This window comes from Rhinoderma darwinii, chromosome 5 (genome assembly GCF_050947455.1).
Source record: "Rhinoderma darwinii isolate aRhiDar2 chromosome 5, aRhiDar2.hap1, whole genome shotgun sequence".
NCBI lineage: Eukaryota > Metazoa > Chordata > Amphibia > Anura > Rhinodermatidae > Rhinoderma > Rhinoderma darwinii.
The window spans coordinates 50538098-50560585 of record NC_134691.1 but is presented as its reverse complement, the minus strand read 5'-3'; the positions used below and the strand labels follow the sequence as shown (position 1 = coordinate 50560585).

General features: G+C 42.6%; 1 protein-coding gene across 1 annotated transcript in view; it reads right to left on the bottom strand.

Moving 5' to 3' along the window:
• RGS22 (regulator of G protein signaling 22) overlaps window positions 1-22488 on the bottom strand; it is a 149594-nt gene that overhangs the window by 89045 nt on the left and 38061 nt on the right. The window contains exons 7-12 of the mRNA XM_075825950.1: window positions 21521-21632; window positions 18332-18938; window positions 7746-7907; window positions 7480-7660; window positions 6131-6279; window positions 4119-4227 (exon numbers count right to left, since the gene is read on the bottom strand). Coding sequence (XP_075682065.1) covers window positions 4119-4227; window positions 6131-6279; window positions 7480-7660; window positions 7746-7907; window positions 18332-18938; window positions 21521-21632 — 1320 coding nt within the window. The remainder of the gene's footprint in view (window positions 1-4118; window positions 4228-6130; window positions 6280-7479; window positions 7661-7745; window positions 7908-18331; window positions 18939-21520; window positions 21633-22488) is intronic.

Sequence of the window (22488 nt, the reverse complement as noted above, 5' to 3'; positions counted from 1 at the left end):
ATGTAGGGGTGATATTTACAAATTTCATTGTTTTTGCATAAATTCATATTTAATCCTTTTTTTTCTGTAACACAGAGGGTTTTACCAGAGAAACGCAACTCAATATTTATTTCCCAGATTTTGCCGTTTTTAGAAATATCCCACATGTGGCCTTAGTGTGGTAATGGAATGAAGCACAGGCTTCAGAAGCAAAGAAGCATCTAGTGGATTTTGGGGCCTCCTTTTTATTAGAATATATTTTAGGCACCATGTCAGGTTTGAAGAGGTCTTGTGGGGCCAAAACAGTGGAAACACTCCCAAAAAGACACCATTTAGCAAACTACACCCCTCAAGGAATTTATCAAGGGGTATAGTGAGCACTTTGACCCCACAGTTTTTTTGCTGAATTTAGTGGAATAAGATTGTGAAAATGAAAATCTAAATTTTTTTCAAATAAAACGTAGAAATTTTCAATTTTTACAAGGCCTAAAGGACAAAAAACATTTGAAAAGCAATTTCTCCCAATTACGGCAATATCCAATATGTGGTGATAAACTGCTGTTTGGACACACGTCAGAGCTCAGAATGGAAAGAGCGCTATTTTGCTTTTGGAGCTCAAATTTTTCTGGAATGGTTTGCAGTGTCATGTCACATTTGCAAAGCCCCTGAGGAACCAAATCAGTGGAAACCCCCAAAAGTGATATGGGAAACTACACCCCTGAAGGAATTTAACGAGGGTTTTAGTGAGCATTTTAACCCCACAGGTTTTTTGCCAAATTTAGTGGAATTAGGCAATGAAAATTGAAAAGCTAAAGTTTTTCCAATAAAACGTGGACATTTTACATTTTTAGGAATAAAAATGAAAAAAAGCACTGCAACATTTGAAAAGCAATTTCTCCCGACTACGGCAATACCCCATAAGTGGTCATAAACTGCTGTTTGGACACACTGCAGGCCTCAAAAGGGAAGGAGAACCATTTGGAGCTGAAATTTAGCTGGAATGTTTTTTGGGTGCCATGTCACATTTGCCATGGCCCCTGCGGGGCCAAAACAGTAGGAGCCACCCAAAAGACCCAATTTGGGAAACTACACACCTTAAGGAATCTATCTACTGGTATAGTGACCATTTAGACCCCCACAGGTCTTTTGCATAATTTATTGGAATTAGGGCATAAAAATTAATATAATTTTTTTTTTCATTTTTTCATTTTCACAAGGGTGAAACAGCAACTCCCAATTGGAAACAATTTAGTGCAAACCTATACGGCAGGGGTTGCACTAAATTGAGCTGTATTTGTGCTGGTGTTGTATTTATGTACTGAGCTTGGTTCTGGGTCTGTATTTATGTACTGAGCACTATTCTGGTGTTGTGTATAAAACTATATTGCTTGTAAAATGTACGAATGCTTTTATGCTCGAGTTACACAAAAAGAAATGACACGTCGATTGGTAGAGAAAAAAACATGGCGAGGGGGCAGAAGATGTCAGGAGGGGGGGGGAAACTTTGCCCCGGGTGCTGGAGAACCTCGATACGCCTCAAACATGTCTATCAATCCTCTGAATGCCACAATTCCAAAACTGTTCCTTCTTGGTGTTGCAATTTCAATGTTGAGTAATATATATATATATATATATATATATATATATATATATATATATAGCAAAAAAAATAGAGGCAGCACTCTAGATTGTGAATAGATAAAGTGGTATGTTTTATTCACCCCAGAAACGTTTCAATCCAACTCAATGGGATCTTTCTCAAGCAAAGTGTTACATATAGGGGTGGGTAAATATACCATTGTGTAGCAGTGAATCAATCAACAATTAATATACACAAAAGGATAAAAAAATATCTATGAATATACAATATATATAGAAACACCTTGTATTATAATAAATTCATGTGCAAACAATATTTCATATAGCATATATACATATATATAAAGTGCACTAAAGTAGTGCTATAGTGTTACATAGGGCAATAACAAGGAGGTCAGCTGTGTATAAGGAGTTCTTAAGTCGGATTGTACTCACCACCTTGAGGACACATGTACATAAGTGAATAAAAGCTATAGCGGCGTCTCCATACCACTATTGCGCATGCACGCATGTTGTAAACATTATATATATATATATATATATATATATATATATTATATACACACACATACACATATACATATATATATATTGACAATTTATCACAGCTCACACTTCTACCCCATCAGGGAGTCAGTTTACTTCTATCTTAGATCTTTCACTTTACGCTATTTTAAGGCTACAGGTCATAGATGGCCTGGGGCAGCCCCTGGAGAAAAATTCAAACAGCAATAATTTATTCTTGGAAGAGCAAAAAATAAAATCCTTTATTTTCTTTCCTGGTGTTATTTTGGGCAGTGAACCAATTGATATTAAGTCATTTCCCAGTATGACAGTAAACTTCTGTGTCCCTGCAATAAAAGGCTGTCGGATCTTTGCCATAAAGAGTAAAAGCTGTGCTATCTGAGAACATTGTTAAAGCTTGTAATGTAGATGTATTTATGTATAAAAAAAAAAAAAGTCATACTTCTAGTATCTTATGAGGAGCCTAACAAGTAATAATGGGGCCCCATACCAAAACTTGAAAAAGAGCTACACTCTACCATGGCAAATTAAATAGTGAAACATGGAATGCCATGTGTTTTTCCCTAATAAAGAGAGATAATGCACAAAGTGATGTCACAGCAGAGAGATACTTCACATAGTGATGTCACAGAGCAAGGATAATTTACTCAGTGAAGTGTTAGCAGTGCATTTATTAAACTAGTCATGTCACAATACAGGGACATTGCACAACATGATAACACAGTAGCACAGGAATAACACACACACACACACACACACACACACATACACACACACACACACACACACACACACACACACACACACACACACACGTGACATCACTGTGAAAGCACAGCACAGGAAAAACACAGAATGATGTCACTATGAGAGGTATAATGCACACAATGATATCACAGTACAGGCATTTTGCAAAAGGTGATGCTAGAGCAGATATATAATGCACACAGCAGGGGTGCAACAGGTTTTCCATTTCCTCCTTGATTATCTGTATAAATCACTAACTTCACATTTTTTGGAGATAACATAGTATCATTTAATATAGTATCATTATAAATCTACTGTTGCCACAAAGTCAGAAGCCCCCAGTTTTATAAAAAGCAATTGTATGCAGTAGTCTAAAGATTCCCCTTCACTGGAACTAAGAAGCCCAACTTAAACCTTAAATACGGCTATAAACCATTATTCTTTACCTATGAAACTGGTATGTGGCAAACCATAATTCATTTGTAGGACTTCCAGATGGTGAATATTGATTTATATCTTTAGAGAATACATTTCCACTGCTTCAGAATTCAAAACCTGTATGCTTCATTTCATTATATATCTTTTAAGTGCTTACTGCATATTGTTATACATGAAACTCAATAATAAATAAGTATGCAGTAAGCGCCTAAGCTCCCCCTAGTGGCGGCTGCAAGTAGCCAGGATTTTATGATTTAACTCTTTCGGGGGGAATGTAACATTTCTATGGCAGTTGTCTGGCATAGAAATAACGCAAACGGACCAAATGTCACAATAATTGCGACTTTTTGGCCATTTCCCTCCGTCTTGGCACTTTAAAAAAAAGCAGGCGGCAGTCAGCTAAAGGGGGCGTGGTCACCACGGGCTGATGCATTTCCTATAATTCATGCCAGAAACTGGCGTAAATTATAGCGGAAATCTTTGCCATCTCCTGGCTGGCGTAGATTTTATACAGTGGCGCATGGACAGCTGAAAATGCGACAAATTTATTAAGAGGCACACGTGCCGCTTAAAAAATGTGTTGTATCTTACTCCAACTTGATTTTTATTAAGACTGATGGAGTCTTAATATATCTCCCCCTATGTCTACGATTGAAGTTCTGTATTGGTAAAAATGGAGCTTTAGCCTCTATAAACATATTTTAAGAAATACATTTATAACTACAAAGTCACTTTATGGCAAATTGTGTGTCTTGTATTACCACATATTTATGTAAACGAGTCCATTTCAGTTAGCCAAAAACAGTTCATGTTACTAGATGGGTACTCACTGATGGGTTATCTTCTTCCGTACCGCTGCGATGAGACTTTAATCCCACTCTCTCCTTGACATTAGTATGTACAGATGCTGGTCTTAAGCTCATGGGTCTAATTTGTGTCCTAATAAAAATGAAATATTTTCTTGTAATATGGTTACTGGACAGAAACATGTGGTTAGTAGAAAATAGCTCCCATTAAATAATCTGTCACATATATGAAGTTCTAATCAGGTCTTAAAACTTTCAGAAATGTATCAAAGTTATTGGTCATACTCTTAGGGCCCGTTCACATCAGAGTTATTTTTCGATTAATGGGTTCCGTCGCAGCTTTCCATCGGAGAAACTCATGAACGGAAAGGCTAATGGAAACCATAGCTTCCGTTTGCATTATTATTAAATTTAATAGTAATGCTTCTGTTGCAAATGGTTTCCGTCTGTTTACGTTCCGTAAGGTTTTCATCTTTTTAGTAATAACAATAGCTATGGTTTTCGTTCACTTTTCCGTTCATGAGTTCCTCCGACAGAAAGCTGCAGCGGAACCAATAAACAGAAAAGCAACACTGATGTGAACACAGCCTACATAGGATGACTTGTATTTTAGAACTATTGCCTATTTATCATACAAACTATCATATGTGGCTTGTGACTCCCCGAGTCCACAACAAACAAGATTCCAGGATTTAGTGCGACCGTCCTGGATTACAGGCGTCGTCCCAGAATGCTACACATCTACTCTGAAAGGCCAATCACAGATCTCTTCGTCCAGACACAATTTTCCCATGCTGATCTTAGACTGTAGAGCAGCAGTCCCCAACATTTTATACCTTGTGATCCACATTCAATTATGAGTGATGACCGGAAGCTACATTTAAAGGGGTTTTCCGAGTTTAAACTTTTATGTGTCAGTGCTCAGAATGTTATTACATTTGTAATGCACTTACTGTATCAAAACTGGCCCACGTTTCCGATGCTGCAATGGGGCAAATGACTGGTGACGTCACTCTCTTTGCCCGCTCTGTTTACCAGCCGTATACCTATCACGTGGTCAAACTGTTAGAAGTTTCTGCCTGGTATAAGGCACGTCACACGTGTATGGGCTGTACGGTTATACAGCCGGTAATGCGCATGAACTGTCCCTGCCGTTCTCTTGCTTGTCCGCTTGTCAAAGCATTACTTCTTGACACATGCGCGCTCCCGGCTGTATAACAGAACAGCCCATACACGGCACGTCACTAGTGACGTGCCGTATACCAGGCAGAAACTTTTAACAGTTTGACCATGTGACAAGTATACGGCTGGTAAACACAGCGAAGAGAGTGACGTCACCAGTCGTGTGCCCCATGGCAGCATCGGGAAACGGGGCCAATTTTGATACAGTAAGTGCATTACAAATTTAATCACATTCCAAGGTTAAAAGCACTGACACATAAAAGTTTTAACTCTGAAAACCCCTTTAAGTAAAAAAATGTAACATATTAAACGGAGAGAAACATAAAATCATGACATTTAAATATGCAAGTAAATACTTCTGTTTAAAACTTAACACACTGGTATTCCACCACCCGGATTGGCACTTTTCTGTGGATAGGATATGTCTGTAATATTGTTAATGTGGATGTCCTATTGTAGTAAGAGCATATGGTTATAACTCAGGGTTCCTATGGCGACCCACATAGTAGGGGGTTGTGACCAACATATGACCCCCGAGCCACTGGTTGGGGACAACTGCTGTAGAGAATGGAATAGGAAGAAATAGCGGACTTACTGCTTAAATGTTCATGTTACTAGAGGACAGAGCAGTGTAGGACCATGTATAAGGGCATTGTGCAATGCAGTAACTACTTTTATAGCCACGGCTATGTGACTGGCACAGTTATATGGGTAATTCTGTATTGTGAGTATTTGCTGAGGCATATGATTCTATGTGTCCATCAATAATGCTCCTGAATGGCCGTTTCCATTATTGTGGCTTCCAAATTACAATTGGCCACCCAGGCTATATAACATGAAGGCCTGTATTTCACCTGTGTTGAGGTGCCCACGTTGCACTTCCGGGTAAGCTCCTTATTTGTCTTCTCTGAGGCAATACATTTGCAGATATCAGTCTTCCAGACAGTCTAGGAGATGAGGCACTTTTAACCGTTTTAGGATATGCTTGATTCTTCTCAATCACCTGTAAAAATATACTATTAGCATATCACAAAGCAATGTAGAATATTCTACTAATAAGTATTTTTTTTTATTTCCTGTTATTTGTATACCACCAACATATTCGACAGAACTATAGAATTTTCCTGTAAATATTTTTTAGCAATCAGAAACTGCATTTCTCCCTATTAATATAATACACATCTTCCAAATGAGGACCGCATTTCTTCCTCTCATATTGTAACCACCCACTTTGTCTTTCCTCACAATGGAAGAGTGGGAGAACAAAGTACATTGTAGAATGACTGCGGCCACGGACTGCCGCCGCTCCCCATCGTCGAACGGCTGCGACCACAGTCTCCTGGCCACCTGCTAGCGTCTCCCTCCCGGGGGACGCCAGCTCGCGCGACCTTCCTGTCCTGGACTGAGTATTAGGGTGCGCGCGCTCATCCCCGGTCTTAAAGGACCAGCGCACGCACTTACTAAAGTTTCCCTAACCTATCCCCAGATCACCCTGGACTATATAAAGGGCTCCGCCCTTCCTCTCCTTGCCTGAGCATTGTTGTTGTCTCCCCATATTCGTATTGCAAATGGTCCCTTAGTTGTATCCTGCTGACAGTGTTCCCGTATGCTGTATCCTATTGCTGTATTGTCTCTTGTACCTAGCCTTTAGTTGGAGTCCTCTGTATGATCTTCCACGTCTGCTGTCATCTGCCACCTCTGCTGTCATCTGCCACATCTGCTGTCATCTGCCATGCCTGGTGCCTTATACCATGTCTGGTATTATCCACCACGTCTGGCGTCATCTGCCATATCAAGTACCACCCGTGCCAAAGCCTGTGCTACTGTCTCAACCCCTACAGGTACTCTCGTAATAAGGACTTTGCATAGACTATTTTTTGGCCGGCTGCCACTCCGCTACGGCGGAGCGGCCTAGTGGGTCCACATACCCCTAGATCGTGACACATTGTCTATATTATTGTCTTTATTTTTTACAGTGATCACTTAGAAGTTTGCAATCCATCAGTATAAACCAGTGCTTCTTAAATGGTGAGGTGCAGTTATAGGGAATATTTTATTTATTACACCATAGAATGAAAAGCATAGCCAATGAGACACACATATCTGGGCATGTGATCAAGAAATTAGCCTAGCCCCAAGCTATCAGTACATAAGAGATTTTACATTGCTGGTCATAGTATAAGAATATGCGAGCGGCACCTACCGCAGAACCTGAAGTGGCAATTCTTGGCATACAAGACTTGGGTCTGAGAGGTAGAAGGGTTATTGTCTGGGCAAAAGGGTCAACATCTCTCTTCGGCCTCAGCTGCCGGTCATAATGTAATTTGAGATCAGCACCAACTTTAATAGGCGATGCAGATTTGGACAAACAAAATCTAGGGCCCCTTAAAAATAAATGGAGATATTTAATTCAGAACATAGGTTTGTATGGAAACATGAGTAGGAGGACCAGTCATTTTCTATTCTTACCAGTACAGAAGCAGTGGTTTGGCGATTTCGGCCTGGACACTTTGTAGATGATTTTCATTCCATTGATTTGTGTCTAGAAGGTCCAGCCTTGCCAGGACCTCTGCCTGAGGGTAGTGCTCAGCAGTTACCACCATGTACAGTTTTTTCATCCTGTTAAGATGACTTAAAAAGAAAAACACGTTTATGTCTCAGTACAATATGTACTACCACTATATAACATTGTTATTTCTACGAACAGGTATGAAAAATGTACACTGATCAGAATATGGAATATTTCTTCTTTATGATAATATTAACCGTTCTATTATAAAACAAAAAAGTATTTATTACGTCCTGCATGCTGAAAACTTTTATCACTACTCTCTGATATTGTAGGATTGTTGTTCCTAACACTATGCAACATAGTCTATAACTTTATTCCAGTAGATTCAGTGTCCCGCTCATATTATAATACTTCAGCTCTCACTCCTATAAGTATTAAAGTGCCTGTAAACACCTCTGCTACGAATTATTAGCATTTTCTTGGTATATTTTGGACTGGAGTCAATTTATTAAGGTGATCCTGTTTCTAGACACATACACTATGGCTTATTTTTTAACCTCAGTTAATCCATGTAGAATAAGGCCTTATCCACACAAGTTTTCGCCTTTATTCGCACCTTTAAACATCTTCTGTCATGTCATTGACAGATATCGGAAGTTATTAGTGGGATTAGTGTGGGTACACAATTCAAGATCCCTAATGATCAATCGAATGAAGGGGACACGGCTGCTGCCGGTTTTACGTCAGTGCAGAGGGGCCACTGCAGACCTATTGACAACAATGGGAGCGCTGGCAGCAGTGCGAAAAGATATGGAATGTGAAGTTGACAAAAGCAAAAGCCGAAATATAGCTCACTAGACCTATCAGCGGTTCAATGATACGTTGGAAGATGTTTCCCCCAGTGAATATACTATTTATACATATTTATTTTAGCCACACATACATACTTAAAAATAAATATATATATATATATATATATATATATATATATAATGTAAGTCCACAGCAGGGTAAATACTATGGGGTGCGTATCTCATGCCGTTTGTTGAGATGGATGAAGTAAAGGAATACAGGAAAACTGGGTTTCCTCAGCAAACCTAGTTTGCTGAGGCTTTTGTTAAATGTGTGTCCTAAGACTGGATTTCTGTAATTCTCTCCCTCACTCCAGTACAGACATTACCTCTAGCTCAGTTATCTCAGGTGATGCTACCTGACTTATTACTGAGTCATGAAAGCTCTGCAGTTAGAGCAGAAAGGGTCAGAGCCTGGGAATCCACACAAGGATAGTGTAAAAAACCTCATCCAAGGAACATTGCACTGATGGTTTATTATAGGTGAGGAAACCTGCTGTTTAGTTAGTTCCCAGACAGGCCAGGTGTTTGTTTTGTTTGTATGCGCTAAGTCTTGAATGCTGGATAAGCACTTGATTATTTTTGTACTGCAATAAAGCCAAACGTGGACTTTAAACTTGAACGGCTTCTACATTTTCATTGCCAACCGCAACCCCCTGTCACGATCTGTGGGTATGTGGACCCTTGGCCGCCATCAGGGTAGTACTGGCGGTACTGCCATCAGGGGCCCGGTCATAAATGTGAAAAAATGGGTGGCCGTGCTCCACTGCTGGAATTCATTTGCTCACGGGCCCTTATGATTTCACTTTGATGAAAGGAACACGTCCCATCATGGAGCAGGGGCCCGTTCCTTGCATCAAAGTAAAATCATAGGGGCCTGCTGTTCACATATTGCCCGCCCCTCCTCCTCATCCACAGCGGCGTGACAGCATGCGTGGAGGAGACAAGGAGGGGAGACGTCATGAAGGCAGCGGGAGGTTTGAATGCAGTGGAGGCGACAAGCAGCAACAGCAGCAGCCGCAGAAGACCTCTGACACCGTGAGTATGTGATGTCTATCAGGCTGCTGCTGCCCAGAACCTCCTCACATCACATCCTCCAATAAAAAGCAATGTTACCCATGTCGGCACTATACACTCTCAGCTCTGCTTCATGGTCTTGTATCACCAGCAGCACTTCTTAACTCTTATCTCCCGGGCTGTGTAGCAGAGGGAGAAGACAGCCCGTTGGCGCTGCTAGCAGCCGTTATGGCTGCTACAGCAGTAGCGCATCTACTATGGGGCCCGCGCCGCCGAGCCTCCAACAAGTATGGGCCGGGCGACACAGGCCCTCTGATTCCTGTAGGCGTCGCTAGCACCAGAGGGGCCCCCCGATGCTAGCGTCAGCCAAATACATGCATTAGCGATGAATGGCCGGGCATTGAGCGCCTTACAATGACGCTGATTGGCTAACGGCGCGATGATGTCATTGCGCCGCTTCCATGCTTGAAAGGCGCTGATTGACAGGGCAAGTCATTCGGCCCCGCCAATCAGCGTCATTGAACGACGCTCGTTCAGCTCCAACAGACCTGCTCAGAAGAGAGCAGATCTGCATTGCCAGCGAACAATGTGGGAACAGGATCATGTATGTAAAGTTTCTTTTCTCATAAAACTGTGAGTGCCATTATCTATAGTGGGGGCTCTATCTACAGGAGGGTCGTCTATATGTGGGCCTCTATGTACAGGGGGGTCTATATGTGGGGATGTGGGGCACTAGCTTCAGGGGTGGTCTGTATGTGAGGATGTGGGGCACAATCTACAGGGGGGTCTATATGTGGGCCACTATCTACAGGGGGGGTCTATATGTGGGGATGTGGGGCACTATATACAGGGGGTCTATATGTGGGGCACTATATACAGGGGGAGCTATATGTGAGACACTACACAGGAGTGGGCTATATGTAGAGCACTATCTAAAGGGGAGCTATTTTTTAGGGCACTTTCTATAGGGATGAGCTATATGTGGGACACAATATACAGGTCTGGGCTATATGTGGGACACTATATACAGGGGTGGGTTACCTGTGGGGCACTATCTACATGAGTGGGCTATATGTGGGACACTATATACAGGGGGAGCTATATGTGAGACACTATCTACAGAGGTGGGCTACTTGTGGAGCACTATCTATAGGGGAAGCTATATGTAGGGCAGCACGGTGGCTCAGTGGTTAGCACTATTGCCTTGCAGCTCTGGAGTCCATATGTGGGCACTATCTACAGAGGGTTGTATGTAGGTCACTATCTACAGAGGCTCTATGGTGGTCACTATCTACAGGGGGCTATGGGGGCACTATCTACAGGGGGCACGGTATGTGTGTGTGTGTGTGTGTGTGTGTGTGTGACAGTGTATGGTACTATTATAATCAGGGACACAGTGTATGGCGCTATTATAGTTAGAGGTGCAGTGTATGGTGCTTTATTATATTTAGAGGTGTTGAGAATTTTAACTTTGTATATAGGTGCAGAAATGTTTTAAAAGTGAGAAGCTGAAGACATCTGAGCGGAAAACTGCAGAAATGGGTCATGGCCGGTAGAAATCCATCATAGATATCTGGACCGGAGGGAGAAGAAAAGAACTAGAATCTGAGACGTCACCGGTGAGTCACTTAATGTAAATGTTTATTCTGCCTTTAATCAGCACTGTAGTTTCTATATAATCTGCAGCGAGATGATGAGCGGTATAATTAGTTTTTTTTGTGAAACGGCAGCTCCCAGCTATTTTTCGGGCCATGCCGGGAGCTGTAGTTTTACGCCATACAAACCTATATGGCAGGGGCTGCACTAAATTGAGCTGTATTTGTTCTGGTGTTGTATATACGTATTGATCTTGGTTCTGATGCTGTATGTAAGTACTGAGCTTAGTTCTGGTGCTGTATATACGTATGAGATTGGTTTTGGTTCTGTATATATATGTACTGAGCTTGGTTCTGGGGATGTATTTATGTACTGAGCTTTGTTCTGGTGCTGTATTTATGTACTGAGGTTTGTTCTGGTGCTGTATATATGTATGGGCTTGGTTCTAGTGCTGTATTTATGTACTGAGCTTGGTTTTAGTGCTGTATATATGTACTGAGCTTGGTTCTAGTGCTGCATTTATGTACTGAGCTTGGTTCTAGTGCTGTATTTATGTACTGAGCTTTGTTCTGGTGCTGTATATATGTACTTAGCTTGGTTGTAGTGCTGTATTTATGTACTGATCTTGGTTGTGGTACCGTATTTATATACTGAGCTTTGTTCTGGTGCTGTATATATGTACTGGGCTTTGTTCTGGTGCTGTATTCATGTATTGAGCTTTGTTCTGGTACTGTATATATGTCAGAGCTTGGTTCTGGATCTGTAGTTATATAGGATATATTTATAATAACAAAATTGCAGGGCAGATGGAATTGTTCTCAATTCATTGTATATTTAATGGGAATCTGTCAGGTAGTTTTAACCCCTTGAACCGCAACCATCCGGTGATACATGACCTGACAATATTTCCAAACATTCCCTTGTATGTTTTTTTCAGATGCAGCAAAATCCTTAAAATCCACTTTTAACCAGCACACTATATGCTAATTACTCATTAGAGGGTCATGGTGCGGTGCCGCTATCCTTAAGAGTCACATAGTCCGGTCTCCAAACCCACCTTTCCATGTTTGATTGACATCCCCCTGGCTGATACAACTTTCTCGGATGCGCCACTTCCTTGTGGCACTATGCACAAGGGGGAGCTGTGTGGCACTATACACAAAGGGGAGCTCTGTGGCACTATACACATGGGGAACTGTATGGCACTATTTTCAAGAGGGAGGGCTGTGGCACTATCTACAGGGGGCTGAGTGTGGTGCAATCTACAGGGGTCTATGTGTGGCACTTTCTACTAAGGGGGGATGTGCTGCACTTTCTAAGGGGGGCTGTATGGCACTATATACAAGGGAGGGGGACTGTGTGGCACTATATACAGTGGGAGCTGTATAGCGCTATATACAGTGGGGCTGTATGGCACTATCTACAAGGGGTAGGTGCGGGTGCTATCTACAAATGGGGTGTGACACTGTCTATAGACGGGTCTATATAGCACTGTCTACAGGGGGGCTGTATGGCACATTCTACAGGGGGCACTATTTATAAGGGGGGCTGCTTGTGGCACCCGGGGGGGCCTCAAGCGTTTGCTATGGGGCCCAGTCTTTCCTAGTTACGCCCCTGCACAGGAGATAAGAGCCGTCACTGCTAGTGATACAATGCGGTGCTTCAGTGTCTGGAGGATCATGCAGTCCTGGGTAAGACACTTGCTTTCTATGGAGGGGGCGGGGTAGATGACAATGGGGACAGGGAGATGATGGTGTAGCGGGTAGGAGATAATAATGGAGGGTGGATGACACTGAAGGAGTCATTATAATAGGAGGATGATAACTGGAGGAAAAAGAGGACATCTGAAGGGAGGGGTAGAGAAAGGAGAGAGGATACCTGGAGGAGGGGGAGAGATCTTAAAGGCTATGTACACCTCTTTTGTATATATACACATATATATATATATATATATATATATATATATTAAAAAAGTTTATTAGTGTGTTTATTAAAAATAATTTCTACTTTTGGAGATACCGCTGCTTTGTATCCTGTATACAGAACAGCTGTATCGTGAGCTAAGACCTGAATCCGTCAGGTCCGGGGGACTGATGAGTTCAGTGTCGGCGGGTCAGGATCCACCCGTTATCGATCAAATTTAAATTATGAACAGGGACACGCAGGACCCGCTGACACTGAACCCGTCAGTCCCGCTGACCTGATAGATAAAGGTTTCAGTGCATGATACAGCTGCTCTGTATACAGGATACAAAGCAGCTGTATCTCATAAAGTAAAAATTATTTTTAATAAAAAGTTGTTACAAAGTAGCACCAAACATAGTGGTAAAACAACAAAAACCATATTCAAAGGTTTATATAGCCTTAAAACCTGTGGTGGGCCTTAGGATAGATGGCGCTCCATGCAAAATTATCTTTCGGCGCCGCACCATCATCATAAAAAAATGCCCCATAAAAAAAAGTATAATGCCCCCACAGTATAATGCCCCGTTAGTTCCCACCAAACAGGGAACTATATAATAATATATTATAACCCCTTCAAGGACACAGTATTTTGTCCTCTAATTGTGCCCACACAGTATTATGCCCCATAAGTGCCACACACAGTATATTGCACTCTGTAGTGCCTCTACACAGTATAATGTCCACTTAGTGGCCTCCACACAGTATAATGCCCCCTCCCCTTCCTGCCACACACAGCCCCCCCTGTAGATAGTGCCTGACAGGCTTCCTTTAGATAGTGCCATATCCCACCACCTCCCCCTTGTAGACCGTGCTCCCAAACAAAAATAAAAGTTGTACTCACCTAGGCTCCGTTCCCACGATGAACTGAGCTGCTCCACGACGAGACCCTTGCATCTGCCGGGGTAATACTGTAGCCCAGTACAGTGTTTCCCAACAATTTCGAGGCACCACTGGAAAAATAATATTTCCTCAGGGCACCCCTATCAAAAACTGTTTCGAGAAAGACAGAAAATGGCTAAAAACAAGCACTACACTCGTAGAGTATGTTCACACAGCGTTTTTGGTAAGGCAAAAAAAATCTGCCTCAAAATTCCTTTAGGAACTGACAGCGTTGTGTGACCTTTTTTTTTTTGTGTTTTCTTTAAGCCGTTGAAGCTAATGCAAAAGACGCAGGCAAGAAAGCACCAAACGGGCGCCGCAGGTATTTTCTGCCTCCTATTAATATCAATTGGAGCTCCGAGTTGGAAACCGACCATCAGTCCCCCACACACAGTAATGACCATCAGCCCCCCACTCACAGTAAAATGAACAACAGCCCCCCACTCATGGTAAAATAACCATCATACCCCCCCTCACAGTAAAATGAACATCAGCCCCCCCATTCACAATAAAATGATCATCAGCCCATCACTCACAAATTCCCCCTGTAGGTAATGCCACACAGACCCATTGTAGGTAGTGCCACACAGCCCCCTTGTAGGTAGTGCTACACAGCCCCCTTGTAGGTAGTGCCACACAGCCCCCTTGTAGGTAGTGCCACACAGCCCCCTGTAGGTAGTGCCACACAGCCCCCTGTAGGTAGTGCCACACAGCCCCCTTGTAGATAGTGCCACACAGCCCCCTTGTAGGTAGTGCCACACAGCCCCCTTGTATGTAGTGCCACACAGCCCCCTTGTATGTAGTGCCCCACAGCCCCATGGTAGGTAGTGCCACACAGCCCCATGGTAGGTAGTGCCACACAGCCCCATGGTAGGTAGTGCCACACAGCCCCCTGTAGGTAGTGCCACACAGCCCCCTGTAGGTAGTGCCACACAGCCCCCTTGTAGGTAGTGCCACACAGCCCCCTTGTAGGTAGTGCCACACAGCCCCCTTGTATGTAGTGCCACACAGCCCCCTTGTATGTAGTGCCCCACAGCCCCATGGTAGGTAGTGCCACACAGCCCCATGGTAGGTAGTGCTACACAGCCCCCTTGCAGGTAGTGCCACACAGCCCATAGCCCCCTTGTAGATAGCGCCACTGTAGCTCCCTGAAGGAGCAGAATCCCCCTGTGGCTGGGGATTCCGCTCCTGGAGTGCTCCGTTTGATGTCCCTGTCCATATATGGACAGTGAGATCAGAGGCAACTCCTGAAGCAGAATCTCTGTCCACAGCGTTGCCGACACTGTGACCGGGGATTCCACTCCAGGAAAAGCCCCTGTCGTCTGTGTCCATTTATGGACAGTGACGTCAAGGGCTTCTCCTGGAGTGGAATCCCCGGTCACAGAGTCGGCAACGCTGTGGACGGGGACTCCCCTTCAGGAGTTGCCCCTGATGTCATGGTCCATATACGGACAGAGACATCAAGCGAAGTGCTCCAGGAGTGGAATCCCCGGCCACACAGGTATTTCGCTCCTTCAGGGAGCTACAGTGGCGCTAGTAGATTGCAGAGCAGGGAGATATCTCCCTGCTCTGCTATAGTACGCCGCCAGCCATGAGGTGGCATGTTCCGGCGGACGACACGGGCGCCCTCATGCCCTGGTCGCCACCCATGCCACTTTCGGTTCTCCCAGAAATCCCTTCCTCCTTCCCCCACTGAGCCCTGGCACTTAGTCTCTCCACCTTGCCCCCACAGCTGTCTCTGCTCTGTCCCTCCAAAGAGACCCCACTAGTTTGCTTTTCACTGCTGCCTTACCTCCCACCCCTTTACTTTGTATAGAAAAAAGATGTGGTTATAACTAAACCATACCTAAAGAACCCAAAATTGCAATATAATATAGCACGGTGCCATTTCTGATAAAGATTATTGAAAAAAGAAAAAGAAAAAATGATCCAGAAATATAACTAGGCACTCTTGGGTTAGATAAAAATTTATCAAAATACTTTATTTTAAATTCCAGATAATACCGGCAATATTAATATATACAACAAAAGTTTAAAAAAAAAAATCTCCTGGCCAGGAAAAGAGAACATACAATAGCACCTCTATGCATAAATCAAATCCCCTAATGGATAAATAACATTCATTATATATGTTTTTTAACAAAGTTTTGAAAAGAAAAACATTTCAAAAGAAAACCGCTGGGTTGTGTTCACACTTGCGGTTTTCAACCATATATATTGTTTGATCCAAATAGTGGCAAGAGTTCCTATTTCAAGTGGTTGGTAATGATGTTTTGGAGAGAATCTTTTTATACAATATAGTTCTCAACATAGGAAAATAGCCCTCTTATATTCAGGGGATAAATTTTGCAGCGTGTTTTTTTCTTTTCTCTCTTTCTATGAACAGATCCTTGGTTTTTATAGAGATCTTATAGTGATAGGTAGTCTATTCATAGACCCTTTGGGTCAGTATGTAGCCCTCGCAATCTTGAATTTTAGAGCAGGGCACTTTTATAGCTCATATAGGTTTTTACCTTAAACATCCAGCGAGTGCCAGGAAACCATATGTAGGGGCAATCAGCCCAGCAGGTGGAATGGAAGATCTTCACCAAGGTAATATTCACCTATATGGCCATGTGTTTAGTTGAAGGCCTCCAAATCTCCACCATCATATCAACCGATGCTCTCCTCCTCGATATACGTGGGCATTCACCACTGCACTCCGAGAGACACAGGACCCGACAAGGCAAGACCGCACGCCGGCAGCCAGGTAAGTTTAAAATTGTGTAGTATGTCTCTTTCCACGTGGTGTCTCCAACATTGGACAGGGATTCACAGGGCAGGGTTTAGACGTCACTACCTGCCCTGTTGATTAGGTCAGCTGACGCGTTTCATCCCTGAACGGGATTTCCTCAGAGCTTTACTTTGTGCCCGCCCCACTAGTGAGGGGGGCCCCAGATTACTTGGCTGTATGGGGCCCAGAAATTTCTGATGGCGGCCCTCTGTGGACCCACTAGTCCGCACCGCAATAGTGGCGAGGCAGCTGGCCAAACAACAGAGTACCCAATCAATACAAAGTCCAGCACAAGGGTACCTGAATTGTCCAGACAGTCGCAGTGGCTAGGCACAGATGGAACGTTAGATGGCAGAGGATGCCACACGTGGTGTAGGATATCAGGCATGGCAGATGACACCAGATGTGGTGTACGACAGCAGGCATGACCGATGACAGAACACGACTCCAACACTCTATAGGGCCAGCAACCAACACAGCACAGGATACAGGAACAGGTAGTAGGGCACGGGAACACTTGGCAACAGGATAACACTGAGGGACCATTTGCTAAGGCTAACATGGGAATTACAAACAACGCTCAGGCAGGGATAAGGACACAGCTGAGCGGAACAGAAGTGAGTGCTGGTGTCTCCTAAAAAGGACATGCCGGCCAGCACTCACAGATCCAAGGCCGCGGCTGCCGAGGGGTGAGTAGGAACGGCGGTCCGCGGCCGTGGACGCTACACCTCCTATATGCACAGATCCTGACAATATATATACATTCATAACTTTATCCATTTCATTGGGATGTAGGGGGAAAGCGGCAAAATAATATATAGCAGCGCAAGCATAGATTACATCTATTTACCTATATTACATTCAGAGGCCAGATAACAATATACACAGATGGTCAGATATAATCTCAAATTAACAAATTTCAAATCAGAGCACTCTTATCTATCAGCTGTATGTAATGTAAACCAATACATATAATCTATGCCTATCCTGCTACATATCCTTTGCTGTTCTCATTCTGAGCCTCAATCATCTGGATGATGCCCCTCACCACCAGTAGCACTACGAGGACCAACAAACTGTCATGCCACACTCCAAAAACCTCTGTCATTGCCAAGTTAACAGGTAGTTTTCACATTAATCCTGCATGGAGCTATTTCTGTCACATGCTGGATTAACAAAATTACCACAAATGCAGGGTTAGTGGAATTTTATTGTATTTTTACAAATTACAATAAAATTTAAAAAATGCTCAGTTTGCGTCAATATTCATTCTGTCAATTTTTCTCTTTTGTCATTCAATTTTCTATCTGTATTTCAAACTTGTCTGTTACAAGAAACCAAAAGAAAAAAAAACAAAAAACTCTAAAATATAGAAAACAAGATAACAATTGTATTTTGTATGATCTTTTGGCATATCCATTGCTTCCATTTACCACTTACAAGAAAAATAAATTAAACTCACCTCTGTTTTTTTTTTATGCCATTCATAGATTTCAGCCTCTCAATGTCCATCCACAGTAAAAAAAGTTTTTCTCCTGAGGTTCCTTTAATAAAGAATTTGAACTTTTCAAACTCTTTCCGGCTACGAATATGGGAATATTCCAGAATATCCTGTTCATCGATGTCTGATTCAGAGTTATCATGCTCTTCCTCAATGGATGCTTCAGAGGAGGTGGAAGGGTCCCCTGTACTAGGTATTCTTTGTATTGTTACCTGAGATAAGTCGAAAATATCAACCTCATCTACACCTTTCTTCGTAATGTTACCATTCAACTTGGAAACTGCAGACTTCATAACTTGATCAACATAATAAAAAGCAAAATCCTCCATTGTTGGAAAGACTGGGACTTGAGAGTTTTGGGTATTGTGAGGAACAGTGTCTTCTGGTTTCTGCTCAACATAAAGTCTTATTGGACTTGGAGTTGGGGAAGGTGCAATAGATACAGAATATTCATCCTTCTCCCACATATCCTGCAATATTTTACTGCCACCCTCAGTCTTAGCAGACAATGAATTCTTAGTGCTATGGAGAAGACTTGGTTTTTGGTGACTTGAAATGCTCTGAAGAACTTTGTAAAAGAAAAATAATAACTCTTATGAATCATTGACTGTAGCCAAGAAACACTTATAGTACCAAGACAAGTTTCATTTTTAAAATACAAGACACGATACACTCACATTGCTTTTATTGCTCTATATAGTTTAAAACCCAACCCCAACCCATAAACAATCTAGACAGTTCAGGTTTAACGCTTTACAAGTTGACGCTTTACAATTGGCAGCTGTGAGGGCATCGGCATGGAGCAGCTCATGCGGCGTGATTGGCACATCGGTAGATTTTCTTAACTAAGTGCAGTTTGCGGAACAGGACCTCTGGGCAGCTACATCAAACGTTAAGCTGCCCAATGGGCTGCACTTGGTTAAGGAAACCTACTAATATGCCAATCAGGCCCCACACGCTCCATGCTGATACTGAAATATCCAACCACCTCACTGGATTACTAATGCTGGACTTCTCTCATCCTACGTTCGAGGCACAGAAAGCAGTCTAGGACATGAAAAGTAAAAGGCTGTCCATTATGTATTTGTCTGTTAAGAATATGTATATATGTGTATGTATGTGTTCAAGACTTAATGAATAAGTATATGTATGTACGTATGTAGCACTCGTGCATGTATGAAGAGATTGTGCATCTGTGTGTGTACATGTGTGTAGTGAGCATGTGTGTGTATGTAGTCTGTGTGCACATGTATGTAATATTTGTGGGCATGAGTGTATGTGGTGAGTTGGTGTGCTTATGTTTAGGCATGTACAGTAGTGGTTGTGCATACGTGCGCATACTTACATTGTATGGCACAATTACATGGTTGTTATATTGTATTATATCTATGTAATATATATATGAAAAATTTATATATGAAGACATTTTGGCCTTAAAGTGTTAGTAAACGTTAAAAAAAATTTTGACATATCATAGTGACATGCAAGAAGTTTTGGTCAATGGGAATCCGAGCACCCAGACCCCCACCTCTAAAACGAAGTTGCAGAAGCACTCGGGTGAACGCTGTGCCACTTCGTTTCTGACAGGCTTTTCTCGAAGCGGTGTACGGGCTCATTAGAAAGTGTATGAGTCTGTACACCGCTAGCTCGGCTTTCAGAGGAAAGCCGTTCCGAAATAAAGTGGCACAGCGCTCACCCGAGCATTTCTGCCACTTTGTTTTAACGAATGATGGTGGTCTCAGTGTTCGGAACCTCAGTGACCAAAATTTCTGACATGTCACTATGTGCGGGCGGCTCGCGGCTGTCACTCCGTGGCCGGCCAACCCAGAAATCACGGCCGTGCACATGGCTACGGTCGTGTGCATGAGGCCCTAGGGTATATTCAGAAATCACAGATTTTGCCGCAAATCCACATCAAAATCCACAAGGATAACTTTTCCACTCCCCTCCTCTCCTACTGGGTCCTGTGTCTTGTCTACCTGTCTTCTATCTTGCATGTTGTGTTACTTTTTACGGGTTCAATTTCTCATGTTAAATACCACCTGATATGCTATTACTAATCACATATCGAATGTAAACTAAATATTCTGGATTGGGATGCTGACTATCCTATGCTTATGTGACTTTCTGCATATCCTACCGGTTATAGTTGCTGTAACACACTTAGTGCTACCTATTGTTTATGTTTTTGCCAATATTTTTTACGTCTTTCCTTTTATTTTGCGTTCTATTTCTGTAACTGAAAGATCTCCATTCAATAAAAACCACAGTTGAAGAAACAAATCCACAAGGGTTACATGCAGCTTCTGTACCGGATTTCACCTTTTGCATCTCAGCAACAAACTCTAAAGCAAAAATCTGAAACAAATCTGCGACATATGGGGCATGTTGTGGATTTGAAAAGCTGCAGCATGCCCCAAAATCCACAGAAATGTTGTTGCAGCATGTGAATTGTATGGCATTGTATAGTATTATAAATTTGTTGCAGGTTTTCAGTGCAGAATCCACACCGAAATAAGTCACATCTAAACGTGGCCTAAAGGGGGCATGTTCAATATCAGTGCCTAGGGCAGCATGAGTTGTAAATACGGCCCTGTAGTTAACCTCAATCTGCTGCTCCCTAGGTTATACTCGCAGGGATCCTTACAGCTGATTTCTGTGGTGTGTTTGCCAGGGTCCTTACACTGTCTTCAGCACTGATTTCTTAGCTTCCTGGATTCCGGAGAGTATGAATTTTGAGAGGGTTGTCGTTTTCTATAGTCACACCTACATTTTTTTTACAGAGTTTGGCTAGTTTTTTTTTACAGATTTTGGCTTAATTAACTTGCATTGTCTTTTTGTTATGCATTTCATTTGTATATTGTTACTCTCCATCTATCTGCCCCCATCTTCTTGCTAACGTACGTTCAGTAAGTTAGCAGGAGTTAGAGAACAGATAGAAGGAAATATGACTGCAGGATTAGACTACAGAGAGTTTGTTTGTAGTCTGTTACCATGGAGACTCAGATTTGCAGGAACTGTAGACACAAAAGTAGATTACTTTATTGCAAATTTGCTTAATTTTGGAGCAACATAAAAATGGTTGTAGACATAGACAAGAACTGTAAGTATGCAATGATGTATATACAGGTGACGAATGATGTTATTTACCTTTGCTACAGTTATCACCCCAGGCAATGGTTCCAGAAACTGAATTTGTTGTAGTGGGAGTTTCACTATGTTTTGCTATTGTAAACCATTCTTTTGTCTGTGTAAAAGAAGCCTGTAAAACACATGTAAAAATCTATGAAAGCAGTGACAAATTTTGCTTACGCAAGGAAAAATAGGCAGCCAAGAATTCTCTCCTAATAGGAAATATCAGACTTAATATAGAAAAGCTAAACCATCTGGCCTCATGAAGAAAGTATGATCCAGGAAATTAGAAAAGAGGAAGAGTTGGATGAAAAGGAAATAATTAATATAATATAACTGCAAGCAAAATGAATAATTAATACCGTACATTTAAGAATTCAATAGAATATTTTCCCAATACAATGTCTCAGCATAAATGACCTAAAATATAAGTCTTATATAGGATATATGTAATGATGGGGGTAGGGAAACAGACAAGTGAGCCCTAATCTACCCGCCACTGAGTCCCTGCCTACTTGCAACGACCCGCCCTAGGCAACGGGGTACAACTGGGCGACGGTCCCTACGCTCAATAAGTGCATGACAGACAAACAGACAAGGGTACACAGAAGCAAGGGAAAAGGGGCAGTTGCCCACGGCAACACCGTGAGCAACAAGAGTGGTGAACGAGCCGAGTCAAACCAGGAGTGTACGAGGTACCAAACGCAGAGCAGGAGAGTAGTGAACAAGACGAGTCAAACCAGGAGTGTACGAGGTACCAAACGCAGAGCAGAAGAGTAGTCAGTAAGCCAGGGTCAATATGAAGCAGGGTCAAATAGTTCAGGAAGCTGCAGCAGGGCCAGGAAACCAAACGAGAAGAATCACAAGCAAGGAGGAACAGGAAAGGCAGGTATAAATAGACAGAGGGCGGGAGCTAGCTCCGTCTGGCCAGGCTGTGATAGGCTCTCCCACTCCTAAGCCTGCCATCCTGAGTGGTGGAAGATGGA